The sequence below is a fragment of the Thermobia domestica genome, chromosome 9 (assembly GCF_964235325.1).
Source record: "Thermobia domestica chromosome 9, izTheDome1.hap1.1, whole genome shotgun sequence".
NCBI lineage: Eukaryota > Metazoa > Arthropoda > Insecta > Zygentoma > Lepismatidae > Thermobia > Thermobia domestica.
This window is the reverse complement of record NC_137462.1, coordinates 120,844,560-120,871,833: the sequence shown is the minus strand read 5'-3', so window position 1 is coordinate 120,871,833 and position 27,274 is coordinate 120,844,560. Positions and strand designations below refer to the sequence as shown.

Here is a 27,274-nt window from a genome sequence, read left to right as displayed (position 1 = left end):
CCTGGATCCGCCCCTGGCTGAAGTTAAGACAAACAGTTTCAAAAGTTGTTGAAGTTCTTTGCAGAACATCTTAAGTAACAAGCAAAAACACAACTACAACAAAATTACCCCCTCGATATCAACTTGCGAACAAACTAGCGAGCAACGTTTTACGGGCTGCTCCTGTTTTATAATGACATCGAATAAAACGTAATCAATTTTTATACAATCTGCTTAATAGACGGTAGAAGCTCACTAAAGTGTTAATGGTGCTATGTTGTTCTTAAATTGGTAATTTCCATTCATATATCACTATTCACAATACATCTTCATTACTGCAGGAATGGTTCACTTCAACCACATAACTTACGGCGTTCTTTATTAAGCGGAAAGAGATTAGGCTATGCATAACAGCCAAACTGCAACTTTTAAAAACCGTTGGATACACTACAGAGTGAAACTCTCCACTCCTCTGTCCCGCCGCGCTTGCCAAGAAACTGATGTAAACACAACAGCAGCGCCATCCTCCCAAAACTGCACTGCTATCCTGGTGAGGTAATAGTAAACTCATACTTCTCATAATCTGGGGTCTGGAAGCCTCCCAGTTTTTACCTTCTACACAGAGAAAAATCCGTTCTCCGGACAGCGGTATATTGTACAAATATACGGTATCCTCTTGCTTACTATAGAAATCAGTACGGAGCATACGTTATCCGTATGCTACATAGGCACTGCCCTTAGATATTACATCATGCCGTTGAAGGATGTCTGACATCTAACAGTTTTCCGTATATCACATGCATATACTTATGTTACCTTCGTCAGCTATGTGTTATATACGTCCATTTGTATGTGAGATCCTGACCGCCTACATTGTTTCATACGGAAAGTACGTATAGATGGAACAAGAAAGTATTATAAAACATGCGTTTTCAGTTATACGTCTGCTGTACGTTAAGTGCAAAAAATTACAGGAATTACGCATGTAACCTATCTTTTTAAGTACGCCACCTACAATTTTTTTCTCAGTGTAGATCCGCCACTGAATTCTCGGATAGATCTCGACCACCGACTATCCTGAAAGGACTTTATCCTGGTTTTCCCAGTCACAACAGGTGAATAACGGGATCGTATTTTAAATATCCAGAACCTGGCTGCTATTTTGCTCAAGTCTATCGATTGTGGAAACAGTATAGAAAAATCTCCTTCAAGTTACCACTTCTCCAAAAAAAGGGTGAACCCATATGTGTCTCTGACTTTTTTTCTGTCTGTCTTAAGGCAAGTAGAAGACACTTTTTGCATCTGTCAATTGCAACCACCACAATACGACAAGAGTCACAGGGTTTTGTTTCTTCAGTTGCACAGCAGCTCTGCTCGGATATTTTTCATCCACGGCAAAACGCCGGATAATATGAAAGGGTACACTTCTCATCCGCGCCGGAAACGGATAAAACAAATCGCCGGATAATGTGAAAGAATCCTTAGGGAGCTAGGTAAAGGGCCCCCCGCATTGCGGTGTTTCGCGCCGTAGTAGTTACGCCCCTGATCCGTATAGTAAAACTGCACGTAGTAATGTTTAAGGAAAAAAATATATATGCAAATAGTCCACTCTTATTTTATGTACAGTTTTCGCATTTTGTGAGCCTGGCAACGCTGCATCGCTAGTCTAGTGGTTTAGCACGCGTGACATTTTCATGCGTGGGGTCACGGATTCGGTTACCGGTGGGAGAAATTGAACACATTATGGTGGTTCGGATTCCACGATGCGAGGACAAACAAAATCTTTCGTTTGCTTCTACAATGAACTTCATCGCTAGTCTGCGAAGGAAGAAGCATAAAAAATCAGAAAAAAAACATGTACGGTTTTCCATAAGTAGTGTGAGTTATTAACTATTGTACCACAGAGAAAACAACAAGTAGCACTTTGTTTTCTCTGTGGTAGTACTAATTAAAGAAAATACTACATAGAATTGGTAGATCAAAGTAGATTCTCCTCAGCTTCTCTGACGTCAGCTTATCAGTTTATTCCCTCCCGTTACACATTAGTGGTGCTTATCATGTGTTCACCAACCAAATCCGAAGTCGCAATCATATGTGTACATGAGATAAGACTGTTTCCTGTGATATGCAAGTGAGCATTCATTAAATTATTTAATGTATCATTCTTATCGGAGACTCAAAAGTGCACGTGTGAAGACAGGAAGATTTGAAGATCGTTTTAAAGAAACATTTACTAGAATTTATAATGTGAAAATCATTGAAAACTGTCCTGTCATTTCGTGGAATCCTTAGCACTGTATTATCAGCTAAGGAAAAAGTGCCGCGTCATTGCGACTAAATAATTGGCATATTATGTGAGAATCCAGTGTAAGAAATCTTTTACTTGCACAAGTCATGAATGGCTAAGTTTGAGAAGAATGGAAGGCTATTCATCAGACAGCAGTGATAGCGATAATCCGCTCTCCAGTAAAGTATTGGATTTTTCTTACTTGATGTTAGATTCCAGATCTTTAGAGCACAATTTGGAATCATTTGCTGATGCCGACAAAAAGACAACTGATAACATCGAAACTCTTTTGTTATATCATAACCAGTTAAGTTGTGTTCCTTTAAGTGTCAGGAGATTTGACAACTTAAGATCGGTGGATTTAAGCTCGAATAGACTGAGACGCATACCTGATATATTATTGGATTGTAATTTGACAACTTTAATAATCAAAAACAATATTTTAGATGAAGATAGTTTTCCAAAGAGCTTTCGAGGACTTAGTACTCTAAAGGAGCTAAATCTCAGTGGCAATAATTTGACAAGGTTTCCTGAACAGATACTGGATCTTTCGAATTTGAAGTATCTATATTTAGGTGGAAACAGGATCACGGATATACCAAAAGGTGTATGGAAATTGGAAGGGTAAGAGTTAGTGATTTTACAATTTGTTAAGATCAGAGTACAAGGTTTCTTTTTTCCCACTTGTACATTAAAAATAAGGATAAATGTTTAGCAGAAGGGGTAAGTACGTAAAAGAAACAAAATTTACGGGAGAAATGGAAGATGCAAATACTTAGACCTAATATAACGTAACTAAATCTAACCTAAACTAAACTAGCTTAACAGAAATAAGCGAAATTTTGTCATTAATTCGAAAGTTATGCTTGATCCCTACACTAACATAAACTAAACTAACCTAATGTGAACAGGGTAAGAGTGCGCTTTGTGCAGAACATTCATAGAAACCGATACAATAAATAGCAATACGAGCAATTACACTCAGTTTTAACAAAATTATTCCTAACTTCCCTAAGCTAACCAAACCCTACCGTACTTATTCCTAGCTTGCGTCATGTAACAACATTACAAGATCACTTGTTCTGGGTTAAGTTTAGAGTTACCCCTCCGCTTTTTATAAAAATCAGGAAAATTTACAGGAGAAATGAGGTAAGAAATGATAATTTAAAGTTTTTATTTGATGTTTAGGAATGTAAGTTCGGCAGGAGAGTTATGTTTAATGCGAGAAAAGATATGTGGAAGTTAGTACTCTTTGCCGGATGCGGAAGGTTTCAGCAGCATGGTAGTTGTAAAATATGGCGAACAGGTGTAACGGATGCGCAAAAATAATGAAGAAAACCTTTTAAATTTTTGTGAAGCCCACGGAGTACTGAAGTTACGTGAAATGTAACAATTTCTAATACTTTAATCATTGTTTTTTGTATGTTGCAAAGTACAAGGGGCACCTTAGACTGGAGGGGCAACTCTAAACTTAAGCCCTTGTTCTGCATGAAGTACACTCTTGCCGTAAACAGAGACTACTGATTTTTTTTTTTTTTTTTGGTTGGAAAAACTAGTTGGTCCCCTTCTGCTAAACATTGTCCAAAAAATAAAATCTTAAAGTGTTTTGACGAGTGAAAGAAACTACTTCATTAACCCTTTTAGGATTATTGGTAACTTACCATAGCGTAGTGTCGCCTTTGACCGCTTATTTGGGTTCTATAACAGGTATTTAAGCCAGGACTTTTTATTAGTCAAGTCAAGGATGAACCAAAGAACACCCCAGATGCGTTTTAGAATCGGATGGTCAACTCGGCAGTGCCAAGTGGGGGCGGAGGGACGTGATTTTTTTTTTTTTTTGTCTTAAGGCAAATTTGAATTTTTTTTCACGATATCAGATTGAAACTTGGCAAACGGATTGTATGTACCTTTGGGTATTTCTCAAATTTTTCTGAGATCCCTATGTGAAATCGGGTCTAGGTCCGAGGGGCGCTAGTGTTCTGAGGAGGTGATTTTTTTCTGAAAAGTTTCCGGTTTTTCTGCATTTTTCCAGTTCTGGTGTATGATACGAAGATGTGAGTGATACCGTTGGGAAGAGCTTGTTATAGCAGAAAATAACGATTAAACTATGACTCTAGGCCAAATAGTAATGACGCAGTAAATATATATAAAATATGGCATAAATTCAGACTTTCAACATTTTTTTTCGTCCTTTGTTTTCAAGGTAGAAGATTGAATTTTTTTACACTTATTATGTACATAACAACGTATTTTTAGAAAAAAAATTCAGATCCCTACGTCAACCCAGGCCCGGGCCAGAGGGGCACGGTGTTTTGGTGAGATTTAAAAAAAAAAAATAAAATCCAGTTTTTTTTTTCTTCCTAATTTCCCAGTTGAGGTGCATGATACGGATATGTGAGTGGTACCATTGGAAAGGGCTCGTTATACTAAAGAAAATGGTTTGAACCATTACTCAAGGTCAAATAGAAATGACGAGGGTAATAGTTAAGAACAGCTACTTCTCATCTCCCGTGCACGAGGATACATCTTACTGTTGCAATACCTAAACACCCTAAGTACAAGGGCAAGAACTCAGTCTATTACCTACTTTTTAACATCCTAGATAGTCAATGAATAATGTCTGAAAGTATGGCGTTTCTCGTCCTTCCCTAAATGGGAAGTACGGCTCCTTAACTATAACCATGACGAGTATAGTTTTGAAGTATTTTTTATATATATTTATATGTATATACATATATGAAAAAATGGGTCAGCTTTAGACTTTCAAAACTTTCTCCCCACCTCAGTTATCAAAGTACAAGAATGAAATTTTGTACACGTATTATGTACAGAACAATGTGTTTTTTTCTTTCTTAAAAAAATTCAGATCCCTACGTGAACACAAACCCGGACCAGAGGGGCACAAAAATTTCGATTTTTAAAAAAAAAAAAAATTTATGAAATTATGTTCCCGTTTCTTGTGTATAATTCGAACAGGTGAGTGGTACCGTTGGAAAGTATGATGTATCCTCAAAAAAACGAGTTATGAACTATGATACTAGAATAAATAGTAAGGAATTAGTGTGGAAATGTAGGTAGTACTACAACATTGAAAAGAGGCTCATGTGGGCCTTATCCGGGGCAACCATTTGTGGCAGTTTAGCCTTGCAAAGTTCTATGTATATGTACTAAAATTGAGTCAAGTTCCAAAGTTGGTCATCCGTTTCAAACAATCTAACTTAAACTTACGCTTTTTGTCGAAGACCAGGAGGATGCCGAACTTAAGAATAAATTCTTTAAAATTATTAACGAATCTGTACTAAGTAGATATTACAAACAAGCTTTGCATTTATTCTGCTTCAAGGCAGGGGAAAGCTAAGTGGTGGTCCGTATAGAGCAGGTGCGTTAGCGATACGCGTAAATGAAGGTCTCTTTGTACATTAGTAGCTGCGTAAGAATAGAAACTGGGGATGCTAATGTACACTTCAGGAATATATGTACTGAAAAAACGAATTTTTTCAGCGTCCACGTTTTTCTTTAACTTGGTGTCAGTACATTTTCGTTTTTCACAAGCACAGATCATGAAGCACATTATGTTCATGCTGCATCTATGTTTGCACATGATTTACATATTGCTCCACCTACAAATATAGCCATTACGCTCACGATAGATACTACAACTTAACTTGCATTTATTTCTTGGTTCTTCTTGAAGTATAGTAGCTGGTAACAGAGCAAACTTTTAAATGTTTTATGTTTGTTAATAGAAGTAGATGTTTGCCGCTATATAAATTAAGTTCCTTATATATTGGATACTAAACTGTGCTCTTCGGTACACAATGTAAGACTCAAAATCCTATCTTGTACCCTAACTTCCAATTATGTTTGTCATTATCTTCACAGTATTTCTATCCTCTCTGGAATCATCATCAAGCGCAGACGTGATGCTAGCCGGAATTTATTTTTTTAATACATTATTATATCATTTCAAACTCTGTAAATAGACAAATCGGTACCAGGTGTTCCATGGTACACTTCTGTAAATTCTATTCACCACTCTTAATTTTTTGTGCAAACAAACTTGCGTTAACACCTGTAGCTTCTTAGTGTTCTCCGCTGTTCATGCTTAAACCTGTTTACGGGCGTGCAAAATAATGGAATAAATGTCAGATACGAGTAGCTCCTGCCTCTACGTCTTCAGCAACCTAATCCTCAATGCTATTCGCGTGTCCTGAGTCACGAAATATATATACAGTGAAACCTCTACTAACGGACACCTCCCGTAACGGACATATTTTGTAATCCCCAAACACTGTAATAGGATAAAACATATTGGCAAACCTTTCTAAAGCGGACACTCTCTAGTACGGACACGGACAGGCTTTTCTGTCCTTTATAGATATTATTTACCTCCGTATTACGGACACTTTCTATAAATAAGTTGAAAAGTATTGTAAAAATACATTTTTAGTAATTCATACATGTGTCACCAAGAAAGCATTGTGACATTTTGTCACCTCAACTGTCTACTCAGCAATCCAGACGAAGAGTCTCTGTTTAAGAACACTCATGTCCTTTGCTTGCATTCCACTCCCACCCAAGCTGTTTTAGACACAAAAGTGATTGACAGTTCCCCGTTGTTTGGAATAACACGTTATTCTACTGTCCTGTTGAAATCTCTAACCAAGCAGAAGACAAGTTCGATAGTTTTTGCCCACGGGTACGCATATTCTCCCAAAAAAGACATTACTGGAGTGCAGTAAACCCACAAATTAAAGCGACATTCCGGAAATGTAAGTGTAAAGTGCAGAGAACTATACTTATTTCCATCAGTGCCTCGAACATAGAGTATTGGACAGCAAAGGACAACACAAGTACAGTAACATTTTGGTAATATTCGTGAATACATGATTCATCCAAAAATATTGTTACTAATTGCATATTACCTTCTTTACTAATTTACGCAAGAAAATATCAAGACCTCTCTAAGGCGGACACCTCTCTATAGCGGACAATTATTGATTCCCCACGGCTGTCCGCTTTAGAGAGGTTTCACTGTATCATGATGCAAGTATGCATAGTAAAAGAGAACAGTAGATACTGGAATAATCGTTTTTGTTACATATAAGTTTACAAGTATGTAATAAATTTGTGTGCAATTGGTGGGCATGAGCCAAGAAAAAAGTATATTAAACTGGGTTGTCACTTTACAAGAATCTTGTAGCTGTCATAAAAAATCTTGCAACCCCACAATATATCTCCATGTAAACATAGTCTTGAAAGGACATACAACATTTTTTTCATCTTTCAAGGAGTCAAACCATGTGCAACTTTCTGGGTCGTCTTGCTTGCTGCCTGCTATCGCCCTCCCGCTGACATAAAGAAAAGACCAGTTTCGCTGCTTCCGAAACAACGTTTTTTTTTTTTTTTTTTTTTGGACGGGGAGGGGAAGCGCGCCAATATACACGTTTTTAATGAGGAGATTCACTATTTGTGCACCAGAGTGCAGTGCTGCATGGGTGGGGATATGTTTCTTGCATTCAGAAAGTTGTAATGTGTAAACAGTAAATAGAAAGATCTGGTTACAAGATTTTTTAATGACAGTTACAAGATTCTTGTAAAATGACAACCCAGCTTAAGGCATTAGAATTCTGTATTTCTACTACGAATTGTATTTGTGTGTTACCACATTATTGATCTGCTCGGACGTTAAAAATCAAAAACACGGCCAATGTTCTCTGTTTATTATTATTATTATTATTATTATTATTATTATTATTATTATTATTATTATTAATAATAATAATAATAATATTATTACTACTTATGTAGTGTGAGGCCCGAAGTTGATCGTCGAATAAATTATGTGACCATAATCCAACATAAAAGGACATGCAGTGAATCTTGGCCATCCTAAGCTTTCGACCGCGAGTGTATAGGCACCCCACAAGCGTGTAGTTCAACAGTGTTGAATCCACTACATAATACAATGAAACCTCTAGATAACGGACACGGTGGAACATAATTATTTGTCCGGAAATGAGAGGTTTCCATTACAGAGAAGTTACGCAAATTTAAATTACTCACACCTTATGTGGTGATTATGTGCAGTACACAATAAGTGAAGAAGTTTGAGGAATGCCTTCAGATTTCATCCTGACTGAAGGGAAAATCCCATCATACACCTCCTCGTGGGAGAAAGAGGTTGTACACATGTGTAACGTGGTAAAGTGGGGAGGGGGTTTACGTCCTCGTTATGTAACGCATGCTTTATACTGTAATTTTTATTTTTATTCTCAGGTTTATATGCAATCTTTAAACAAATTATTTTATTCAGTTCCTTTTTTTTATATAAATAAGTAAATACTTCTATTCTTTTCAAAAATTGTGAACATATAACTTATATGAATTGAATTATACAGAAGGGATTCGAAAACTCTACTAGATACCAGCATGACTGGTGACGAACACTTCGTGTATTACAATACAATAAAATCCTGTTTTATGGCTATTGCAGCATTGTATTTACGGCACACGCTTTTCTGGAGTTAGTTGTTTCGAAAAACTGGGAGATTATTCCTTATATGAAATTAAATAAAAAAGTTCTAATAAACATGGGTCGAAAAACGTCTCTTGTCAGAGTTATGAAGCGCCGAAAATTCGAAAAGTCACGTTTCAAAACGCCCTGGCTTAGAAACTATAGGACCTATCCCAAGCGGTTTAAGGAATTACACAGGAACTAGTGTGCGCTCTATCATGTTTCACCATCCTCCGTTATCGGCGAAACGTGACGTACTATAAAAAGGAAATTGAGGTATAGGGATTGGGATACTCCTTTAACTACTAAGGGTGCGTTCGTTTAGCTGGTACCGATGAATTCTGAAACATGGATATTTAGACAGAGCGCACACTAGTTCCTATAATTCCTTAAACCGCTTGGGATAGGTCATATATTTTCCAAGCTAAGGCGTTTTAAATCGTGATTTTTCGAATATTCGGGAGTTTATAACTCTGAAAGGAGGCTTTTTCGATCCATGTTTATTGGAACTTTTTTTTGCTTCATTTCATATAAGGAATCACCTCCCAAAGTTTTTCGGGATTGTTACCTTCCACCACATATATTCAGAATAGAAGTATTTTGTAATAAAAAGTTTTACGATTAAAAACAGTTTTTTCTTTGTTGTGATCAAAAGTGTTGCGTAGTAAAGAGGATAGGGGTTCCGCCTTGCGTTACGAAGTGTGACAAGGGGGAGGGTGGAGGTAAAAATTTGTCAAAAATAGCGTTACGTAATATGTGGACGGCTCCAAAGTAGGCAACGTCTTAGGCGGCTAAGATAGGTGGGGACATACTGACTCCCGGGATAAAGAATTAACCTCTACCAGTTGCCAATGGCATCGTGGGAGGGCGATGAGCGTGTGGAGGTCAGGGCACTTTATCCTCAGGAGGGGGACATTGTCCTAAAATACGGATGAATCACAAAGTAGTCAGCAGCATGGAGATGTGAAAAGGAAATGGGAATACTACCGTATGTATTATATTTATCCCAGGAGAGACGGAGGAGGAGGAGAAGTAAATTGATGGTTCTAACTGAGGTAAAACATTCCGGAGGTAAAATAGTTCTGCGTTCGGATCTCCGAGTGGGGACTACTCCGCGAAGAAGTCAACCAGTTGTTCTTCGCATACACCACTACATCACTCCACACCATTTACTCCCAAAAGGTATATATTTTTAACCCTTGTAGCTTTTGTGAAGTATTAAAAATCGAGGTAATGGGAAGACAATATTGATTATGGCAAAAATGTATTGTTGAAATGTCTGCAATTGGTGCTTAGATGAGTGGTAAACATATTTTTCGATAGCCTCTTCTGCTTACTTGTTCAGTCTGCAATTAAAGAAGAAGGTAAACTTTCAATAATTCATATTCTTCTTCTCCTTCTTAGTATTATTTTTTATACTGCACTGTAACACGAGTTATTGTATTAAAAGCAGGCTGGCCAATTAAAGTGTTCTTACTACTCACTCACATGTAGAGATTGTTACACAAACTATAAGCGATCCCACTAGCAAATTGCTCCTGTGTAGTCAAATGTCTTTGAGAATAAATGGGAAAATAGAAATGTAAGATTGGATACACGTCACAGTTAATTTTTGAATAAAAGTATTGTTGACACACAATCGAGGTTGTCATCATCCAAAGATAACGTAGGATATTTGTTTCTGATAAAATAAGATTTAGATACGTTCCTTTCGATTGGTGATGTGGTTTTGCAGATGGTTTTGACTTCCTTAATACTGTGTTTGGATTAGCCTTGTATTACTACTTGTACTGCATCTATGTGTAAAAAGCGTAATACATTCTCTTTACGTAGCAAAACCCAGCTTTTACTTTGATTGGTACTATGTACGAAAGCCTGGTCCTTGAAGCTTCCAAACCTGATACTTAACGTTCTTGACCGGGTCTATAGGAGAATAAAGCTATAAGATTGTACTGTTCCAATTCCAACTCTTTTATTACCGGTATCTGGAAAAAAGGAAGCATCAACGGATTTTTCTTCACACCATATCTTCTTTGAAGTTTGATGATTTGGTTAGATTGGAGTTTTTAAGCCCCTTTTAACAGCGAGGCTATTTGGGACGTGGACCTATGTGTTAACGAGATTGCCTTTTTGAGTGAAAATGTTCATAACTAAATTTCAGTTTTTGTCGGGATTGCCTTCGTCCAAATTTAACGTTGGGTGTTTTCTAATGTGGTCAAGTCATATTACACAATAAATATGAGAATTTGAAGTAATAATAAGATAATGTTCTTATGTTCTTGGTAATATTTTGAAATAATTACAGTATTGAGAATGGGGTTCAGTATGTACAATATAAATATCCATAAGGGTAAAAATATATATTTTTTTAACTGTGCAAATGTAAGTATAGATTGGAAAATGTTGTTCTATAAAACGTCAAAATTCACAATCAAAAATGTCTATGGCCGGCTTTAGACGCTACCAAATCGCAAACAAAGTACGTTTCTATAGCATGGATGAAAATTCGGCCTAATTCGCACCCAAATTTGCTCTTGAAAATTTTAGGAAGTCTTATGATTTGATAAAGAAAAGGTCACGAAAAAGTCACGAAATTTCATTTTGGAATTTTAATAGACACGCTGTCCACTCATTTTACAAAAGCTCAACTAAGGCAGGGACTTGTTCTTCATCTTTAGAAATATGGGTCTTGTGAAGATCCAGATGCTGGTATTTCTTGTCTGGAATGATTCACACAAATTTTCGCATCTTTCCAAGTGCTGAAGCTCGATATTCTGCGGTTAAATAGTATTTACTGACTGCTCCAAGTTTTTAACTAAATCCTTTTGTCCACTTACTGCCTGTATATCTTTATTTACTGTCTCCTCTAAAGACTGATCAACTGGAATTCGTGCAAATGGATTCTTTGATTTAAGCTGGACAGAAAATTCTACAGACATGTAAAACTCAAAAATGGAAAGATTTGTATTTTCCAATTGGATTAGTTCAGCAAATTGAATTGATAAGTACCTGGCGTAGTTCATTTTATCTAAAGAAAACACCATGGGATCATTTCTTGTAAACACGAAAGGTAGAGTAACCAATTACCTTCCCTATGAGCTCGAATCAAGCCCAACAGTAACTCCTTTAAATCTATGTAAAAGATCCAGAAAGACGAAAGTACTCCATTCTCATGTCTCAAATGATTCATATAGCCTTCGAAAAGAATAAAAATTTCTTTGATTTTGTCGTCTCCGTACAACACTTCAAATCTGTTTTGAGGTATGTTTTTAGCAAATGAACAAAATAACTAATTTAATTCTGTAATTGTAAAAGGAAGCTGAATATTTTCGACTTCGACATGATCCAAGAACTCATTCCAAATTATACTCATTAAGGCTTCGTAGACGCATTCGTGCAGTCTTACAGGATGGTTGTATTGCTTTCCGTCTAAAACTAGACATATGAAGTCAGTTGCAATTCTTTCTGATTCTACTGCTAAGTCTAAGACGAGCATTACAGATAACTTCCCAATATTAGAAAGTAGGTTACAAACTATGTGAAAAGGTCCCATCATTATGACAATACTGCTAAATTTATTGAGATGTATCCATTTAATTTTGTTGCTTTTGAAAAAAAAAAAAAAAAAAAAAATGGCCTGATCTAGAACAACAACATTTTCCAAATTTAGTCTTGACTTTATTTGATTGCACTCAGTCAATATTTCATAAACTGTTGACTTATCAGTTGCTGGGTGATTTATGAAAGGCAAATAAGCTATTGTATTTGGTTTAACTTAACACTGTTCCTGACTAGTATATTAAATCCTGTCCAAGAGCTAACTGTCTAATTTCCAGAGTTGCAATGCCGACTTAGAACCCGAAGTAAATTTTTCCGTTTAGATTCCGAAAACAAGCTAAGGCAATCAGGAATTTTCTGTGCTGTAATATTAGCAGGCTCAATCTTCTTACCTGCAATATATTCTGGTAGAGGTGAATGGTGAACTACCATGCGTCTTTTCTTCTTATCATCATTAAATACAGGTCTCAGAGGTAAATACGACTTTGATACTTTCTGAATTATAATGCCATTAACTCGGTCAGTTTATGGAAACATTCCGCCTCACTATTCATTGTTTACATTGAATTGCAGTGCTGACACGCACCTTTGAACATTCAAATCTTGATATTTTCGGCTGTATTATTGATAGAATGTTCACAAATACATCAAACGAAAGCTAATTAATGTCTCTTTTCTTTTGTCCAAAGTATTTTTTCATAAAATCTTTTGTTGCCACGATTAATATGAATTAAATAAAACTTAAAGCGCTTTGAAATTCATTTTTTGTTATTTTCCTGAATATTGTTCAATACATTGTTCAAGATACGGCAAAATGATGACAACAATACTTGTTGCAAATATAATGAGCTATCATTTAAAAAAAGAGCGTTAAAATTCGATAATTAGGAGCCGAGATATTGCCAGTTTTATAAATCGACTCGGGCGCTATCTTTGATTCGACGCCATCTTGAAAAGTTACCGTTCCGAGACGGCCATCATAGTTTTTCGTGGTCCTTAGGTACTAATACAATTGTGGTTTGAAGGAAATCTGGTACCCCCAAATTATACTCACCTTACCTATACTGGCCCATAGACTACTTAGCAATTTCCCAAAGATCTAACTCAGAATGTAAAATGTAATGTTGGTTGCAGGAGCCCTTATTCAAATCAACTCCTCAGTTCGCAATGGAAAATTTCCAGGTTCAAACTTGTGATCTACTAACCTGATATTTTCTGTCAGTTCCACTAGGCGGATTCCGGAACGGTAGCTTGGTCCCGGTCGGGTTCGTTCAGTTTCATTTTTGATTGTTTTGAACGTAGATGTTAATAATTTTACTGTACATTGGCCTCATAGGCTGTATCTGAAGTGATAACGAAATTGTACCCATGTAACTGATTGATTGATCTTACTTTACACTATTGCGTAACATCGAGGTTATGAAAATAGACCTACTATTTAAACGGGGTTCGGACCACGCTGGGACTTGAATGAAGTTAAGTTTGCGGGTAGAAAGACCGTAAATAATTTTGCACAAAACTAGGCCTTTTCTCAACACTTTACTTCGCCTTCAAGAGAGATAGGTTGGATACATCCGGATTATGTATAAATATAAACCCTAGTATTAACAAACACTGAAGTAAATGACTAGCAAAAGCAGACAACTTGTGGTGTTGCATAACTGACATGTACATTCAAAAAACTTCCTGATTGGGAATATTTGTGCAACTCTCAATGCTTGGAATCCTTGGAACCAATGCAAGAACAGATTTTCCTTGTACTCTTTAGGATGAAAACTATTATCTTCCTTTACAGTTTCTTTTAAAAACTTCGTAGCTTGACTAAGCCAGTACATTTTAAACCAAGGGGAATTTACTTAAACTGTTTCATCAACTTTGAAATTACTAAAACAAGACAAAAGTGTTGACATTTGCTAGTGACTACATATTTAGTATGGTCTATATACTTGTGTTCAAGACCTTGATCATTATTGAGCCAAACCAATTGAAATAGAAATCAAGTCAGGTGAGGTTTGGATTTTAAGCAAGCAAGCAACCACAGCTTTGATTCTTAAGAGAATGTTCAGGGTGAAAGTGAAACAGGCCAATTGATGATGCGATTTTTTATTTATTTATTTATTTATTTTTAATATTTGTAGCTGAAATTGCTTTATAATATGCCTAAACAGGTAAGTTTATTCTGTAAATTTAAAATTTTGACTTACGTGTTACTTTTTTTTTGCAGATTACATGTCTTTTATATGGGAGGAAACAGACTGGTGGAAGTTCCTGCTTCCCTTGGGCAGCTTAAGTTCTTGCAGGTTTTAGTACTCTGTGATAATATGCTAGAAAGTCTGCCTTCGACCATTGCTAATTTGAAGAATCTAAAGTCATTGCTTCTTCATAAAAACAGATTGAGAACACTTCCTCCGGAAATAGTCGCTTTAAAATATCTTACAGAGGTAAGCACTTGATATGTAAATTGCGTAAGGTAATTATATATAATACGTAGAAGGAAATTATTTTATGTACAAAATCTTAAAATGTATTGCTGGTGTGTTGCAATATCGAAAACAGCCACGTATAAACTGCGTTGAGTTAATTATGCAGTTGAACTTCTTTTGTCGTCATATTTTACATTTACGGTAATCTAAAATATGCCATTTTTTTCAGAGAGTTATGTATATCGCGAAAATTTGAATCAGTATTGCTTATATTTTGATCAGTTTTGTGTAGTCTTCACAGTGGTTTCAAAATCAGAAAAAATTATGATTTTTTTTAGATACTCCAGAGAATGTATTTTATTTTGTACTATTAATTGTTGATTTCTAACACCATACTATGTATCAGATGCATATGAAGGTGTTTTTCTAAGTATGGAACAAACTACAAACTGCTTCTAGTAACATAAATATTGCATGCATTTTCGACATACGTGCGATAACGTGTTTGATTTCTAGCCAGAGCACAAAGCTTCGAATGTAAAAGCGCGAAAAGTTCGATTTTACTTTAAAACTGGCGTCATGCAAGCGAGAAGATACAAATGAATGGGAAAAAATCATGAGAAGTACACTGCATTTTATAATAAAAATATATTATTATAATGAAGGAACCCTAGATTTTCACTCCTTTCGAATGTTTCCTAATGATTTAAGTCATTAAGCTTGCTCCACTTTTTTTCTTTCTTGTTTTTGCAAATAACTCCGTAACAAAAACAAAAACAAATGTGATCATTTTGTAAAATGAGCTTAATATTTACAAAATACTATTCCATCAGTTGTGAAGAGTTCCTGATAATTATGCCACCATAAGCTGCTCACCCAGATTTCTGGCCTATACGAAAGATCTATAAGAAGCTGTTAGTTGACTTAATAGTTTTTTTTTTTTTTTAATAATCAATATTTGGCTGAATTTCTACATTTTCGATATACTTTACTGCAGTGGTTCTCAAACTTGTTATCGTGACCCACATTAAATAATAAAAAGAATTTTGTGGTCCACTTACTTTTATTCAAATGCACATTGACATTTTACGTAATGGTGATGTGTTTCAAAGCAATTAAATTTTGTAAATGCTATCTCTAATTCCAGTTCGTTCAATAACAGTTCGTACGAGTGATTAACATGGAATTTATTGGAGATGATGTGAACGTCCTGAACGACGAACGTTACAAAGTAGAGCTCGATGCTTAAATTTTAATAAATCAAAATTTAGTTCGTTTCTTTTGATTCTATCGTTAATACCTCACTTTCAAACTAAATTGTAATATAAATTAATGAATATAGTGGCCCTGTCGGTACGAGAATATCAGTCGGTGACGATCGAGTAAGTGTAATGTAAATTTCTCAGTATCATATGAAATTGTACACATGCACAAAAAGAATTAAAGTGTTCCCATATAAAGATAACACAGAGCTAACACTACTCTCGACCGATGCCCTACCCCGTGAAAGATTTTGATTCACCCACTCTCTTTCCACCCCAACCCAGTATCTCTACTGACTGTAGGGCAGGGCTCTGAGTAAGCATTTAGTTTTCACCTCATTGTTTTCTGAATAGTACTTCAGAATATATAATTCTGTATCAAAATAAAATTTTCACAGTTAAAAGGGAAAAAAAAAAAAACTTCTCGCGACCCACTAAAAAACGGTCCGCGACGCACACTGAGAAACACTGCTTTACTGTATTATTATTATTATTATTATTATTATTATTATTATTATTATTATTATTATTATTATTATTATTATTATTATTATTATTATTTAAGGGCAACTTAGATAGTCTGAAATGTAGATAAACTGGCAAGTAAACCTTACGTTTGGGTGAATCGAGTTGCTGACTGAGACACATATGAAAAAGTAGTACTAAATGTGGTCAGTATTTCAGTGAAGTTATAGGTGCGAAGCTCCAGGGGCTTAGAAGATACAGCTACCAGAACATCACATGGAAGTACAGAATAGTTGTGATACAGTTGGAGGTAAAAGCTCTGTAAGACCTCTTGTAACGACAAAAGGTGAATAACAAATATATGGGTACATATTAGGACTAGGGGGAAGTCATATAGTGAGGATATACCTGACGGCGGCCATCTTGAAATCCGCCATTTTGAATTAAGGTTAAGTTTTTAAAATAGGAATAGGGTCATGTGATACATGATTTAAGGCGCAAATTTAATCAGAAGAACAATGGTGACGTTAATTTTGATTTACGCGCAATTGGTAAAAAGTTACAGGGAAATTAAATATTGTTGCAGCATATATATTATTCCTTTACCCCACCTTGTAAATTTTGTGTTAATGATAATAATTAAATAAAAAGCAGGTGGATAAATATTAGGTCTATGGTAAGAGTTGCCTTGATGGTGGCCATGTTCAAATCCGCCATTTTGAATCAGACAAAGGTTTTAAACAAAACGCAGAACAGTGACACCTTATTAATAGCAAATTTTACGTAAATCTAACGGTATAACCATTTTTGCTTTATCATTAACCAGCATTTGTTATCGCTTAAACAAGTTGCTAATTGAAGGAAAAATGACCAAAGTGGAATTGAGTCATAATTGAACTTGGGTCTTTCTTCCAGAAAAGTCCTCAATTAGTACAATCAATATGTAGTTCAGAAAAGAGTGCATGACTTGCACAAATGCTATGCTCACAGTGAGCACACCTGACAAAGGCAATCGAGTTACATTCGAGGAGTGACACATTTGTCGTTAACAATTCCGTCAAAGCAGTAGTCGTAAGGAGCGATCCATTTAATTTTGTGCTGGTTAATGATAAAGCAAAAATGGTTATACCGTTGGAGTTAAGGTAAAATTTGCTATTAATAAGGTGTCACTGTTCTGCGTTTTGTTTAAAACCTTTGTCTGATTCAAAATGGCGGATTTGAACATGACCACCATCAAGGCAACTCTTACCATAGACCTAATATTTATCCACCTGCTTTTTATTTAATTATTATCATTAACACAAAATTTACAAGGTGGGGTAAAGGAATAATATATATGCTGCAACAATATTTAATTTCCCTGTAACTTTTTACCAATTGCGCGTAAATCAAAATTAACGTCACCATTGTTCTTCTGATTAAATTTGCGCCTTAAATCATGTATCACATGACCCTATTCCTATTTTAAAAACTTAACCTTAATTCAAAATGGCGGATTTTAAGATGGCCGCCGTCAGGTATATCCTCACTATATGACTTCCCCCTAGTCCTAATATGTACCCATATATTTGTTATTCACCTTTTGTCGTTACAAGAGGTCTTACAGAGCTTTTACCTCCAACTGTATCACAACTATTCTGTACTTCCATGTGATGTTCTGGTAGCTGTATCTTCTAAGCCCCTGGAGCTTCGCACCTATAACTTCACTGAAATACTGACCACATTTAGTACTACTTTTTCATATGTGTCTCAGTCAGCAACTCGATTCACCCAAACGTAAGGTTTACTTGTGAGTTATAAGCGATAAACAAAATGCAAAATGTTCGTATAAAACAACGAAAAAAAAACTTTAAGAATACTCATTGCATGTTGACTTCTGTTGGTTCCCTTTTTAATAATAATGGTAATAATAGTAACTTTTTCTCTGAAAACTTTGCAGAACACCTACAAATTTAGTATAATCATTTCTACGTCTGTGTCTTCATCATTGACAGCCTGGTCTCATTCTCAACGAATTTGACTAGCCAGTTAAGTAGGCACTGTCAGTTTTGGTGCAAATAAGTAATAAGTTCCTGGGAAATAAAAGGTTTATGTTTGCTGACCCTCCTTCGTCTCTGAGCCTTATACTAGTTTCTATTTTCTGGTGATTTTTTTAGAGATTTGTTGATTTCAGCCTTAGTAGAATCTTCCTCTATCCTTGATCGATCAATTTGAAGGATCACGTAAGTCACGCTATTAACACTTAAACGCCAAGCTCCAAAAACATGTGTTTTATTCTGAGACCAGCAGCATTCAATGGCCTCCTGAAAAATGCCAACATATGCACAACATATGTGCGCATGGCGCTTAAAGTGTTGATTAACTTCATGGAAATTGTTGTCCAAATCGGTAGAGCAATTCCTGATAAACATAAATAATTATCGATGTGATCCACATTAAATTTAGTTTGTTGATCAATTCTCGTCTTCGTACTTATAGATCTTCTAGTCAGAATCTACAGAACCTTTATTTTTTCTATTTGAGGACATTTTCCAGACATTTGTCAGTTTTGGGTTTAGCCGACCTCACCCAGATATAGTCCAAATCTGAGAAATACAAGTTCAATCTGGTTTCGGCCTTTATCTTGGCTCAAAATTGATTTTTGTTATCGCCCTCGTTCCCGAATCATACAGATCCTCTTAAGACTTTTTAGCATTATCATTTGTTTTCAGGTCGTTTCTTGACACATTTCTCGGTTTTGGCCTTGTGCGATCTGAATCGAACTAGAATGTTATTTAAAAAAAAACCGTCGTGTTAATTTTGTCGAAATCTGTGTAACTTTCTTGAGAAAACTTCCAATTGGTTTCACGTGTAGTTTTAATTGATCTGTACCATATTTCACAAGCTATCAATTCCCTTAACACCACGTTCATTATGGCATTCATTAAATAAACGTTAACGCTAAGTTCTCCCTTTGGCTTTTGTTGATCGATTTTCGTTTTCAAGCCTTACTGGACCAAATATCTTAAGACATTTTGATTATTCATTTTCAGTTTCTTATCGCCAGTTAACCCAATCAATCAAATTCTGTAATGCTGCTGTTTTTAAGTGATTTATTTCAGTGCATAGTTCCGGATCTCGCGCTCGTTAACTATGAGGCTGTATAGAAGGAGGTGAAATATGAAAATGACAGACGACTACAGCATTTTCAAGAAGAATAAGGTAGAATTGGACTTCATTCAGTTATAGAAAAATATATAATTGTTTCCACAAAAGCCAATTTAATTATTAAAATCAGTTAATACCTGAATTCACGTTATATATATATATATATAAAAAACGCTTTTACGTGGGTTAGGTTTTCAGAGATTTTCGAACCGATATTTTGGTCAAAGGTACGAGGGATGATCGAAAAAAAAAAAAAAATTCCAAAGCCCATTATAACTTATGTGTGAGACATAGTTGGAAGATCAATACACGTGATGATAGAGGATGATAAAAGGGCACTCAGCACTAATCCCGATGTAATCACTTTTTTTTTTCACTTATTTTCAAACACTTTTTACAACGGTAGGTGAGGTTTTCCATACAAGTTGCATAGAAATCCTCGTCAGGTACTCGCGTCGACCATGAGGCAGCTGTTTCGACATCATCACATGTCAGATAATGATGGCCAGCCATGTTCCGCTTTAGAGTAGGGAAAAGGTGAAAATCACTGAGGAGGTCATGGCTAGAGGCAAAAGTTTTTCGCAATGCACGATAAAACGAAATGCGTCACAATTAAGTAATTTTCAGTTTCTTGACGTTTTATGATATTCTATATGTATTTTAATTGGTTTCCGTAGCGCGATAAAACGCGAAATTGGCAGTTTTGCGCGAAATTTTAAAAATACGATTTTATTAATATAAAAACGCCAGTTGTCTGCTGACGGAACGTTAGAACGGTAGAACCCAAGTTGTTTCCCGAGCTTGTTCTGACTAGGTGGAATAGTTGGTTCCATGCTGTGCAGTATTTAGACAAATACTTAGAACCACTAGATCAGTTCCTTTCAAAATGCGAAGATCTAAATTTTCAAGCTAAAACGTTCAAAAGTTATTTGAAAGACAAGAAGCTAATTTTGAAGGCTCAGTTAAGTTTTGTTACTGATAATTGTGGTGACTGTCGTTTTATAACTTTCACTCAATCTTGAGACGAACAAATCTCGACAGCACATCTGTTGAGTAATCATCTTGACAGACTTAGTACTCAGTTAAACGTTTTGCGGCAGTACCTCTTTGATGAAAAACTAAAGCACACTTAACGTTTGTTACCAAGTGAAAATAGGACTAGTGTTGAATGTGACTTTAAAAAAAAATGTGCAGAAAGATCATTCTTGAAGCTTTCTTCCCAAAGAAAAGACTCCCAAACTACAGAAATATGATGCTTTGGGGAAACTATTTGATCCTTCTGTAATTGCATGTAGTAGTGAACCATTGTTGCGTTAAGGAAGTGTTCTAAATATCATTTAAAAAATGCAAGCATCTAATTATGAAGTTTCGTATTTGGAGTTACACAAAGTGGCCTATGAACTCTTGACAAGTGATTCGTGTGGAAAGTGCAGTGTAGTGAATGTTTTGAATGAAGTTCCAAAGTGATGATTGGTTGCAGTTTGTTGTAAATGCACTTATATATGTGTGGCTTCCAACAAGCAATGCCAATTGTGAGCTTTTTTATGAAATCTTTGTTTTATGTCCCATGGTTATGCCGGCTAGACTAAAGGAGACGATGATGATGAAAAATGAAGGAAATGGTGGAATGAAGAAAGTGGGAGAAAACGGGAGAACACGAGAAAACCCACGCACACGGTATTTGTCCACAACAAGGTTTACTTGGGGCGAGCTGGGATCGAACCAAGGACCCCATGCGCCAGAGGTGAACGCTCTACCACTGAGCCACCGCGGCCCCTGTTTTTTCAGGTATGGACTGGTGATAAGTGACAAACGTACAACAGTGAAGGAGGAAAATGTGGATACATGTAACATGCTTATGTTTAATGCTTAAATGTAACTTGTACCAATGGTTTTCATAAGACAGCAAAACTTTCCTAGTCATAGTAAGTTTAGTTACTGATTTTCCTTCAGTTTGATAAAAAAAAAAAAAAAACTCCTCTTCTTTTTCACCTCAACCATAGGTTGGTGGGCAACATGGAAATTTTAAAACTTTTCTCTCTCTTGGGAGAGATGTTTTATACTTTGATAACGTTTCTTCTTCGTATCTGCCTTTCCCCTTATCAACACGGTGATCCAATCAGAGTGCCGAATAAGATGGCCAAACATGCTGTGTCTTCTTTTTCCTATTATCTTCATGATTTGAAATGTGTCTTTCATGAGCTTCTTGTAGTACATCTTCGTTCCTTTTCCTTTCGGTCCATGGTATGTGCAGCATTCTGCACCAACATCACATTTCCAGCTTGGATATTTCAACTTTTCTCAGTGTCTACGTCTCAGATCCGTAAAGCGCCACGCTCCATATCAGACTCTTAATAAATCGTTTTCGAACGTCCAAGGATACATTTCTTGATGTCAGCAGTCCTTTTTTCCGTATTGAATGCTTGTTTAGCCTATTCTGTTCTGGGACTTATGTCTTTTTCACTTCTTCCGTCCGAGAATATTAAGACTTCCTAAGTAGGGGAACATCTTAATGTCTCCGATTTTCTCTCCCTCTAGCCATACGTTTGCTCTTTCCTGTCCTGCTCTTATGCAGATTTATCACTTTGTCTTCTTATTTCTCTTCATTTTGCATGTAGAAAAGTATGAAATATTCAGTGTATTTTGTTTTTAGGTAATTAATGGTTTATTTCTATAGTGATCCATGAATAAAAGGAACAATTGTAAAAATGCCAGGGAATATCTTTTGCACAAGAGCTACAAAAATGCGAAACTTTATTTGGGAAATGCGACGAAACGCGAAATTTTCAAATTCTTAGAGCGAAAAACTCGTGCCTCTAGTCATGGCTGCTCTAGTCGTTCCCAGCGTAAACACTGATTACACTTATCAGTTTTTTGTGCTGAATGAGGTCTCGCATTATCATTCAGAAGAATAACACCACAGTGGTGGAGACCAGGACGTTTTCGTCTGATGGCATTTCGCAACTTCAAAAGTGACCTGCGATACCTTTCAGCATTCACGGTTTCTCCCTGTTCTTAAAATCAATCAGTAGCACAACTTATACATCCCAGTATACAGTACACAAAACTTTCCTGGACGAATCAATTTCTTCTTCTGTAGAGAGGACGCATGCATCTATTCCATGAATGCCTCCTTCTTTGAACAGTCGCAATATTGTTTTATAACCAGTCACTACTCGGTGAAGAAAAATGTCCCTTCTGCTACATCATGATGCAGAATATTCAGCGACGTCGCCATTCCTGTTTGTCTTATGGTTATTGGATAGTGCCCTTAGCATCCATTTCGCGCACACTTTTCTATATTTAAGGAAATCAACCACAATGGTCTGCAGAACACCATATCTCAGTCCCATCTCTGCTATATTGAGCGTAATGTCCTTCTTATGCCCAGACGAAACACTCAGCCACACCAGCAAAGGTCACGTAAGTGGTTGAGGTATTGGGTCTATCTCTGCTGTGTTCAGGGCTGTCATGAATAACACTTGTCCATCCTTCTTTGAAGGCACGACACCACTTTGCTACATGTTGCCTTGAACTTAAGCTCTCCTCAATCTGCTTATGAATGTCAGTACCGTCAAATGGGGTGAATAGAAACACATTTTTGGCTATATGAGTATATAAGTATGGTGATGTTAAAGATTTCGCGTATCAGATTATTCAAAAAAAAAAAAAAAAAAAAAAAAAAAAAAAAAAAAGGTCTTAATATGCTAATGAAGTTCAGTAAACGTCATATTAATTTATCAACTCCACTTTTCTTCACCTTGATTTTTCTTAATGTTTCTATTCACCCCTACCCATGGGGTGAATAGAAACAATGACTTTATTTTCATTGTTGTTTCTTTTATACTATAGGAAAGGTAAAAAGAAACAGCGTATTTGTTGAAACGAACTATTTATTTGATACCTGGAAGATATAAGTTCAATAAGACCAGTATTACATAAGTTACAAACTTATAAAACAATACAATGCACAATATAGGTACAAACGACCATACAGTTTTGATGATATTTGAATAAGATTTAAACCACTGAAATCATCAGGGAAACTTATCATGAGTTGAGTTGATTTTGAGGTTAACGTTCCGTTCAGCAGCGAGGCTATATGAGACGTGGACCTACTGATTAACGTGGAATCAGAACCACATGAGCTCCCGCCGGGAATCGAACCCGGGTCTCCCACGCCAAAGGCGCGTACGCTAACCGCTTAGCCACGAAGGGGCTCGAAACTTATCATATACTTAAAGCGTGCTGACGAACTCCTAATAAAACCCAACAGTTTCGTAACAATATCCTCATGTAGTAAGAACGATTCTTCAGAAGTTTCTGAAAATTTCATTGTTTATGTGGTCTCTTATAAAACACTCCCACATATCCATCATGTTCACATTTTCGCACTTGGGTAGTGAATAGTCTCATCGAGTTTTAGCTTCTCATAAACCTTTACCACAGCAAAATCACCAGCTTTAGAAAACCATCATCTAGTTCGTAATCGTCTGGAATGTTGTCTTTCTCCTCTTCCTACAATACAAGGGTAGGTTGAGTTTCGTTGTGATTTGATGAAAATGTATCATTTTCAGAAAACAAACCAAAACTCTTACCAGAAACATCTATTCGTACTCTCTTCTTCCCTTATTTAATTTTTTCATCTTCTCTCATGCTCTTGAGAAAATCCATAAGGGAACCGTTTACAGTCTGAGATGACTTTTGCTGTTCTGTTTCTTCTTGTTCATTGTCTCTTTTTGGCAGCATCCTCAGTATTTGGTCTCGACAAAGGGGAAAAATTCCACACTTTTCAAATCCAGCCCTGATATTTTCCTCCTTCAGTTTCACATTTTTTTATTATTATTATTATTAGAAGACTTGGAAATTTGTTCTTAGAGATGGTTGATACATTCCTATCAGGTCCTTTTTTCCGCTTCTCAAGAATTTTCCACTCCTCAAGAAGTGTTTCTATTCACCCCACTAATTAAAAATCATAACAATAACCCAGTAAAGTTAAATTTTGATTAAAAATAATTTACAAAAGGAAAACTTTTACTATGAACGTCAGTAAATGAAACAACAAACTACAAAATAGGCATATGTTCAAATGCAACAAATATGAACATGTCATACTTACAAAGAAAGTTTGAGGAGCGCTAAAATACCGTGTAAGATTTCAGTAACACATTAATGCTACTGCCGTCTACCTCAGTGTTCCCAACTCAGTAAAACATTTTGTCTCTGCCCTGAACACCTTAGCCATATAAGACTATGTTAAGAAATTTCAGTTTTCTTGATTAATTTATCATCCAGATAGATTCAAAACTAATCTGGGAGTTTTGTTTCTATTCACCCCATTTGACGGTAAATGTACTGTTTTTGGTTCACAGGAACTGCACCACCGACTTCACTTCTACTCTTGACCAGTTTTCCAGATGAGTCATCATTTTTAATGTCCGTTTCTTGGGTATGCATGGTCAGAATCCGAAGTCCTTAAACCTGCAACAAGACAAATATATTATTAATCTACAAATAAATTTTTGTTAAGCTACAGTGAATAACACAAAAGTTACATGCTTTGTAACTTTTTTTTTCGATTAACTTAAGTAAAATTAACAAAGCAGTTTCTCATTTCCAAAGATTAGGATAAACAAATTTTCAGTTTGTGAAGATTAAAAATTAAATTGTGATGTGTAGATAGGTGATTTAAGCAAAGGAAAGTAGATTATAGTCACTAAGTAGAAAAACAAATAAAATAAAATAAAGTTATTTCACGGAATTCATAGTACAGTATTTATATATTGAGCAGTAACAAAATTTGGTACATTGATACAGATATTTAAGATTGTCAAATTGAACAAAACAGAAAAGGTAAGAGAGTACACGTCTGTTTATTTATAATAAAATTTTTATGTAGCAATTAATTTAAGTTAATTAATTCTTTTTGATAATATTTTAAGGATTTAAGAAAATATTTTCTATTTCCAGTTGAGCTTGCGTGATAACCCCCTGGTTGTGAGATTTGTAAGGGACATGACGCACAATCCACCTACTTTACTAGAGCTTTCAGCACGAGTAATCAAGATTAACGAAGTAAATTATGAATCAGAAGAGTTACCACAAAATCTTGTAAATTATCTTCAAAGTGCACACCATTGCGTTAACCCAAAATGCAAAGGTAAGGTTTCATATGTACATTTAATATATAGCGTATGTAAAAATACTAATACACCAATACGCTTCATAGTTTGAATTTTATCTCAGTTATGCAGATGAATAGGGGAAAAAGTAAAGAATAGAAAATACATGATAGAGAAAGAGTGGACCAAATAAACTTGCTGAATAAAGTAGTTTACATTAACAACCAGTGGCAGAGCCTTGGAGAATACCAGGAAGACCAAAATTTCGCTATAAAATCTGTATTGCTTATTTTACAATATTTTAAGCACTGTTTCTCACAAAGTATTTCCCTTTACTGGCATTACTGTTCCGTATGTTTCTTCCTTTTTTGGGAAGGTTCCTGGAAAGCACTTTCTGGGGTAGCGTGGCAGGTCTCTTTGTCGCATTGTCCTGAATCTCTTCTATGGTTCGGAAACGATATCCTTTCAAAGTAGTTTTAAGTTTGGGAAACAAAGTGTTAAGGAAGTTTCCATTGCCATTTGTAGTGGTAAGCAGTTCCTGACGGATTTCAACACTGTTCTGTTTCTGGTCGTCATTTAACAAACGCGGCACGAATTTCGCACTGACACGACGCATCTTAAGATTTTCAGTAAAAATTTGATGACACGATCCTATGCTGATGCCCACTTCATTAGTTACTTCTTGAAGAGTTAACGTAGCCCTGTGTAGCTTAATCGCTAACACTCTCGTCTTTGGTGCGAGTGATTCCGGGTTCAATTCCCGGTGAGGATATGGTCGAAAAAGTGTAAAACTTTTTACAGGCAAGTCATCCTGAGTGAGGTTTTCGTGAGATTTTCTCATTTGCATCACGAAAATGCAGGATGGTACCTTACATGTCGCAGGCCACTTCCTTCCTTCACCAACCCTTTCTTTCTTCCCTTTCCTAGGATATTATGATCACCAAGGAACGTCAATGTGACGGGATAACATAGCCATAGATGCCGAAAACCTGAAATCTAATTCCTAATGTAATACTATTCGAACATTTAAACGACGGTTTCTACTACTAATCACATTATGAACTCTCTCGATATGGTCGTCATCTATTGATGTGGAAGGTCGACCAGGCCTAGGATCCTCATCGATCGACATTCTCCTTTTTGAAAGCACTTAAACCATTCAAAGCATTGTGTTCGGCGCATACAATTCTTCCCGTATCCCTGATTAAACGTTTTGCCAAGTTTATAGCAAAATTTGATATCTACATTATTTGGGTCCTGCTCCTCGGGACTTCCTCAGGATTTTCTGTGGGATCATCTGAAATCTCGTTTATACTTACTTAGGACTTCATTAGGATTTACTCAAGGATTCATGATATTAATTTAGAATTTTCATTTTTGTTGAATAAAAAAAGCTGCTGTTGTTATGTTTTCCTTATATTATCTATCCCTTATATGTATGTGTTAAACTATATTGGATTGGTTTGAGATTAACGTTCCTTTTGAGCACCGAGGCCATAAGAGACAGAACCTGC

At 36.0% G+C, this 27,274-nt stretch overlaps 1 protein-coding gene across 1 annotated transcript in view; it reads left to right on the top strand.

Moving 5' to 3' along the window:
• The first annotated feature begins 1,643 nt into the window (after positions 1-1,643).
• LOC145694977 (leucine-rich repeat-containing protein 58) overlaps positions 1,644-27,274 on the top strand; it is a 38,762-nt gene continuing 13,131 nt past the window's right edge. Inside the window, exons 1-3 of the mRNA XM_081771798.1 lie at positions 1,644-2,890; positions 14,566-14,782; positions 25,609-25,798. Coding sequence (XP_081627924.1) covers positions 2,397-2,890; positions 14,566-14,782; positions 25,609-25,798 — 901 coding nt within the window. The 5' untranslated portion in view covers positions 1,644-2,396. The remainder of the gene's footprint in view (positions 2,891-14,565; positions 14,783-25,608; positions 25,799-27,274) is intronic.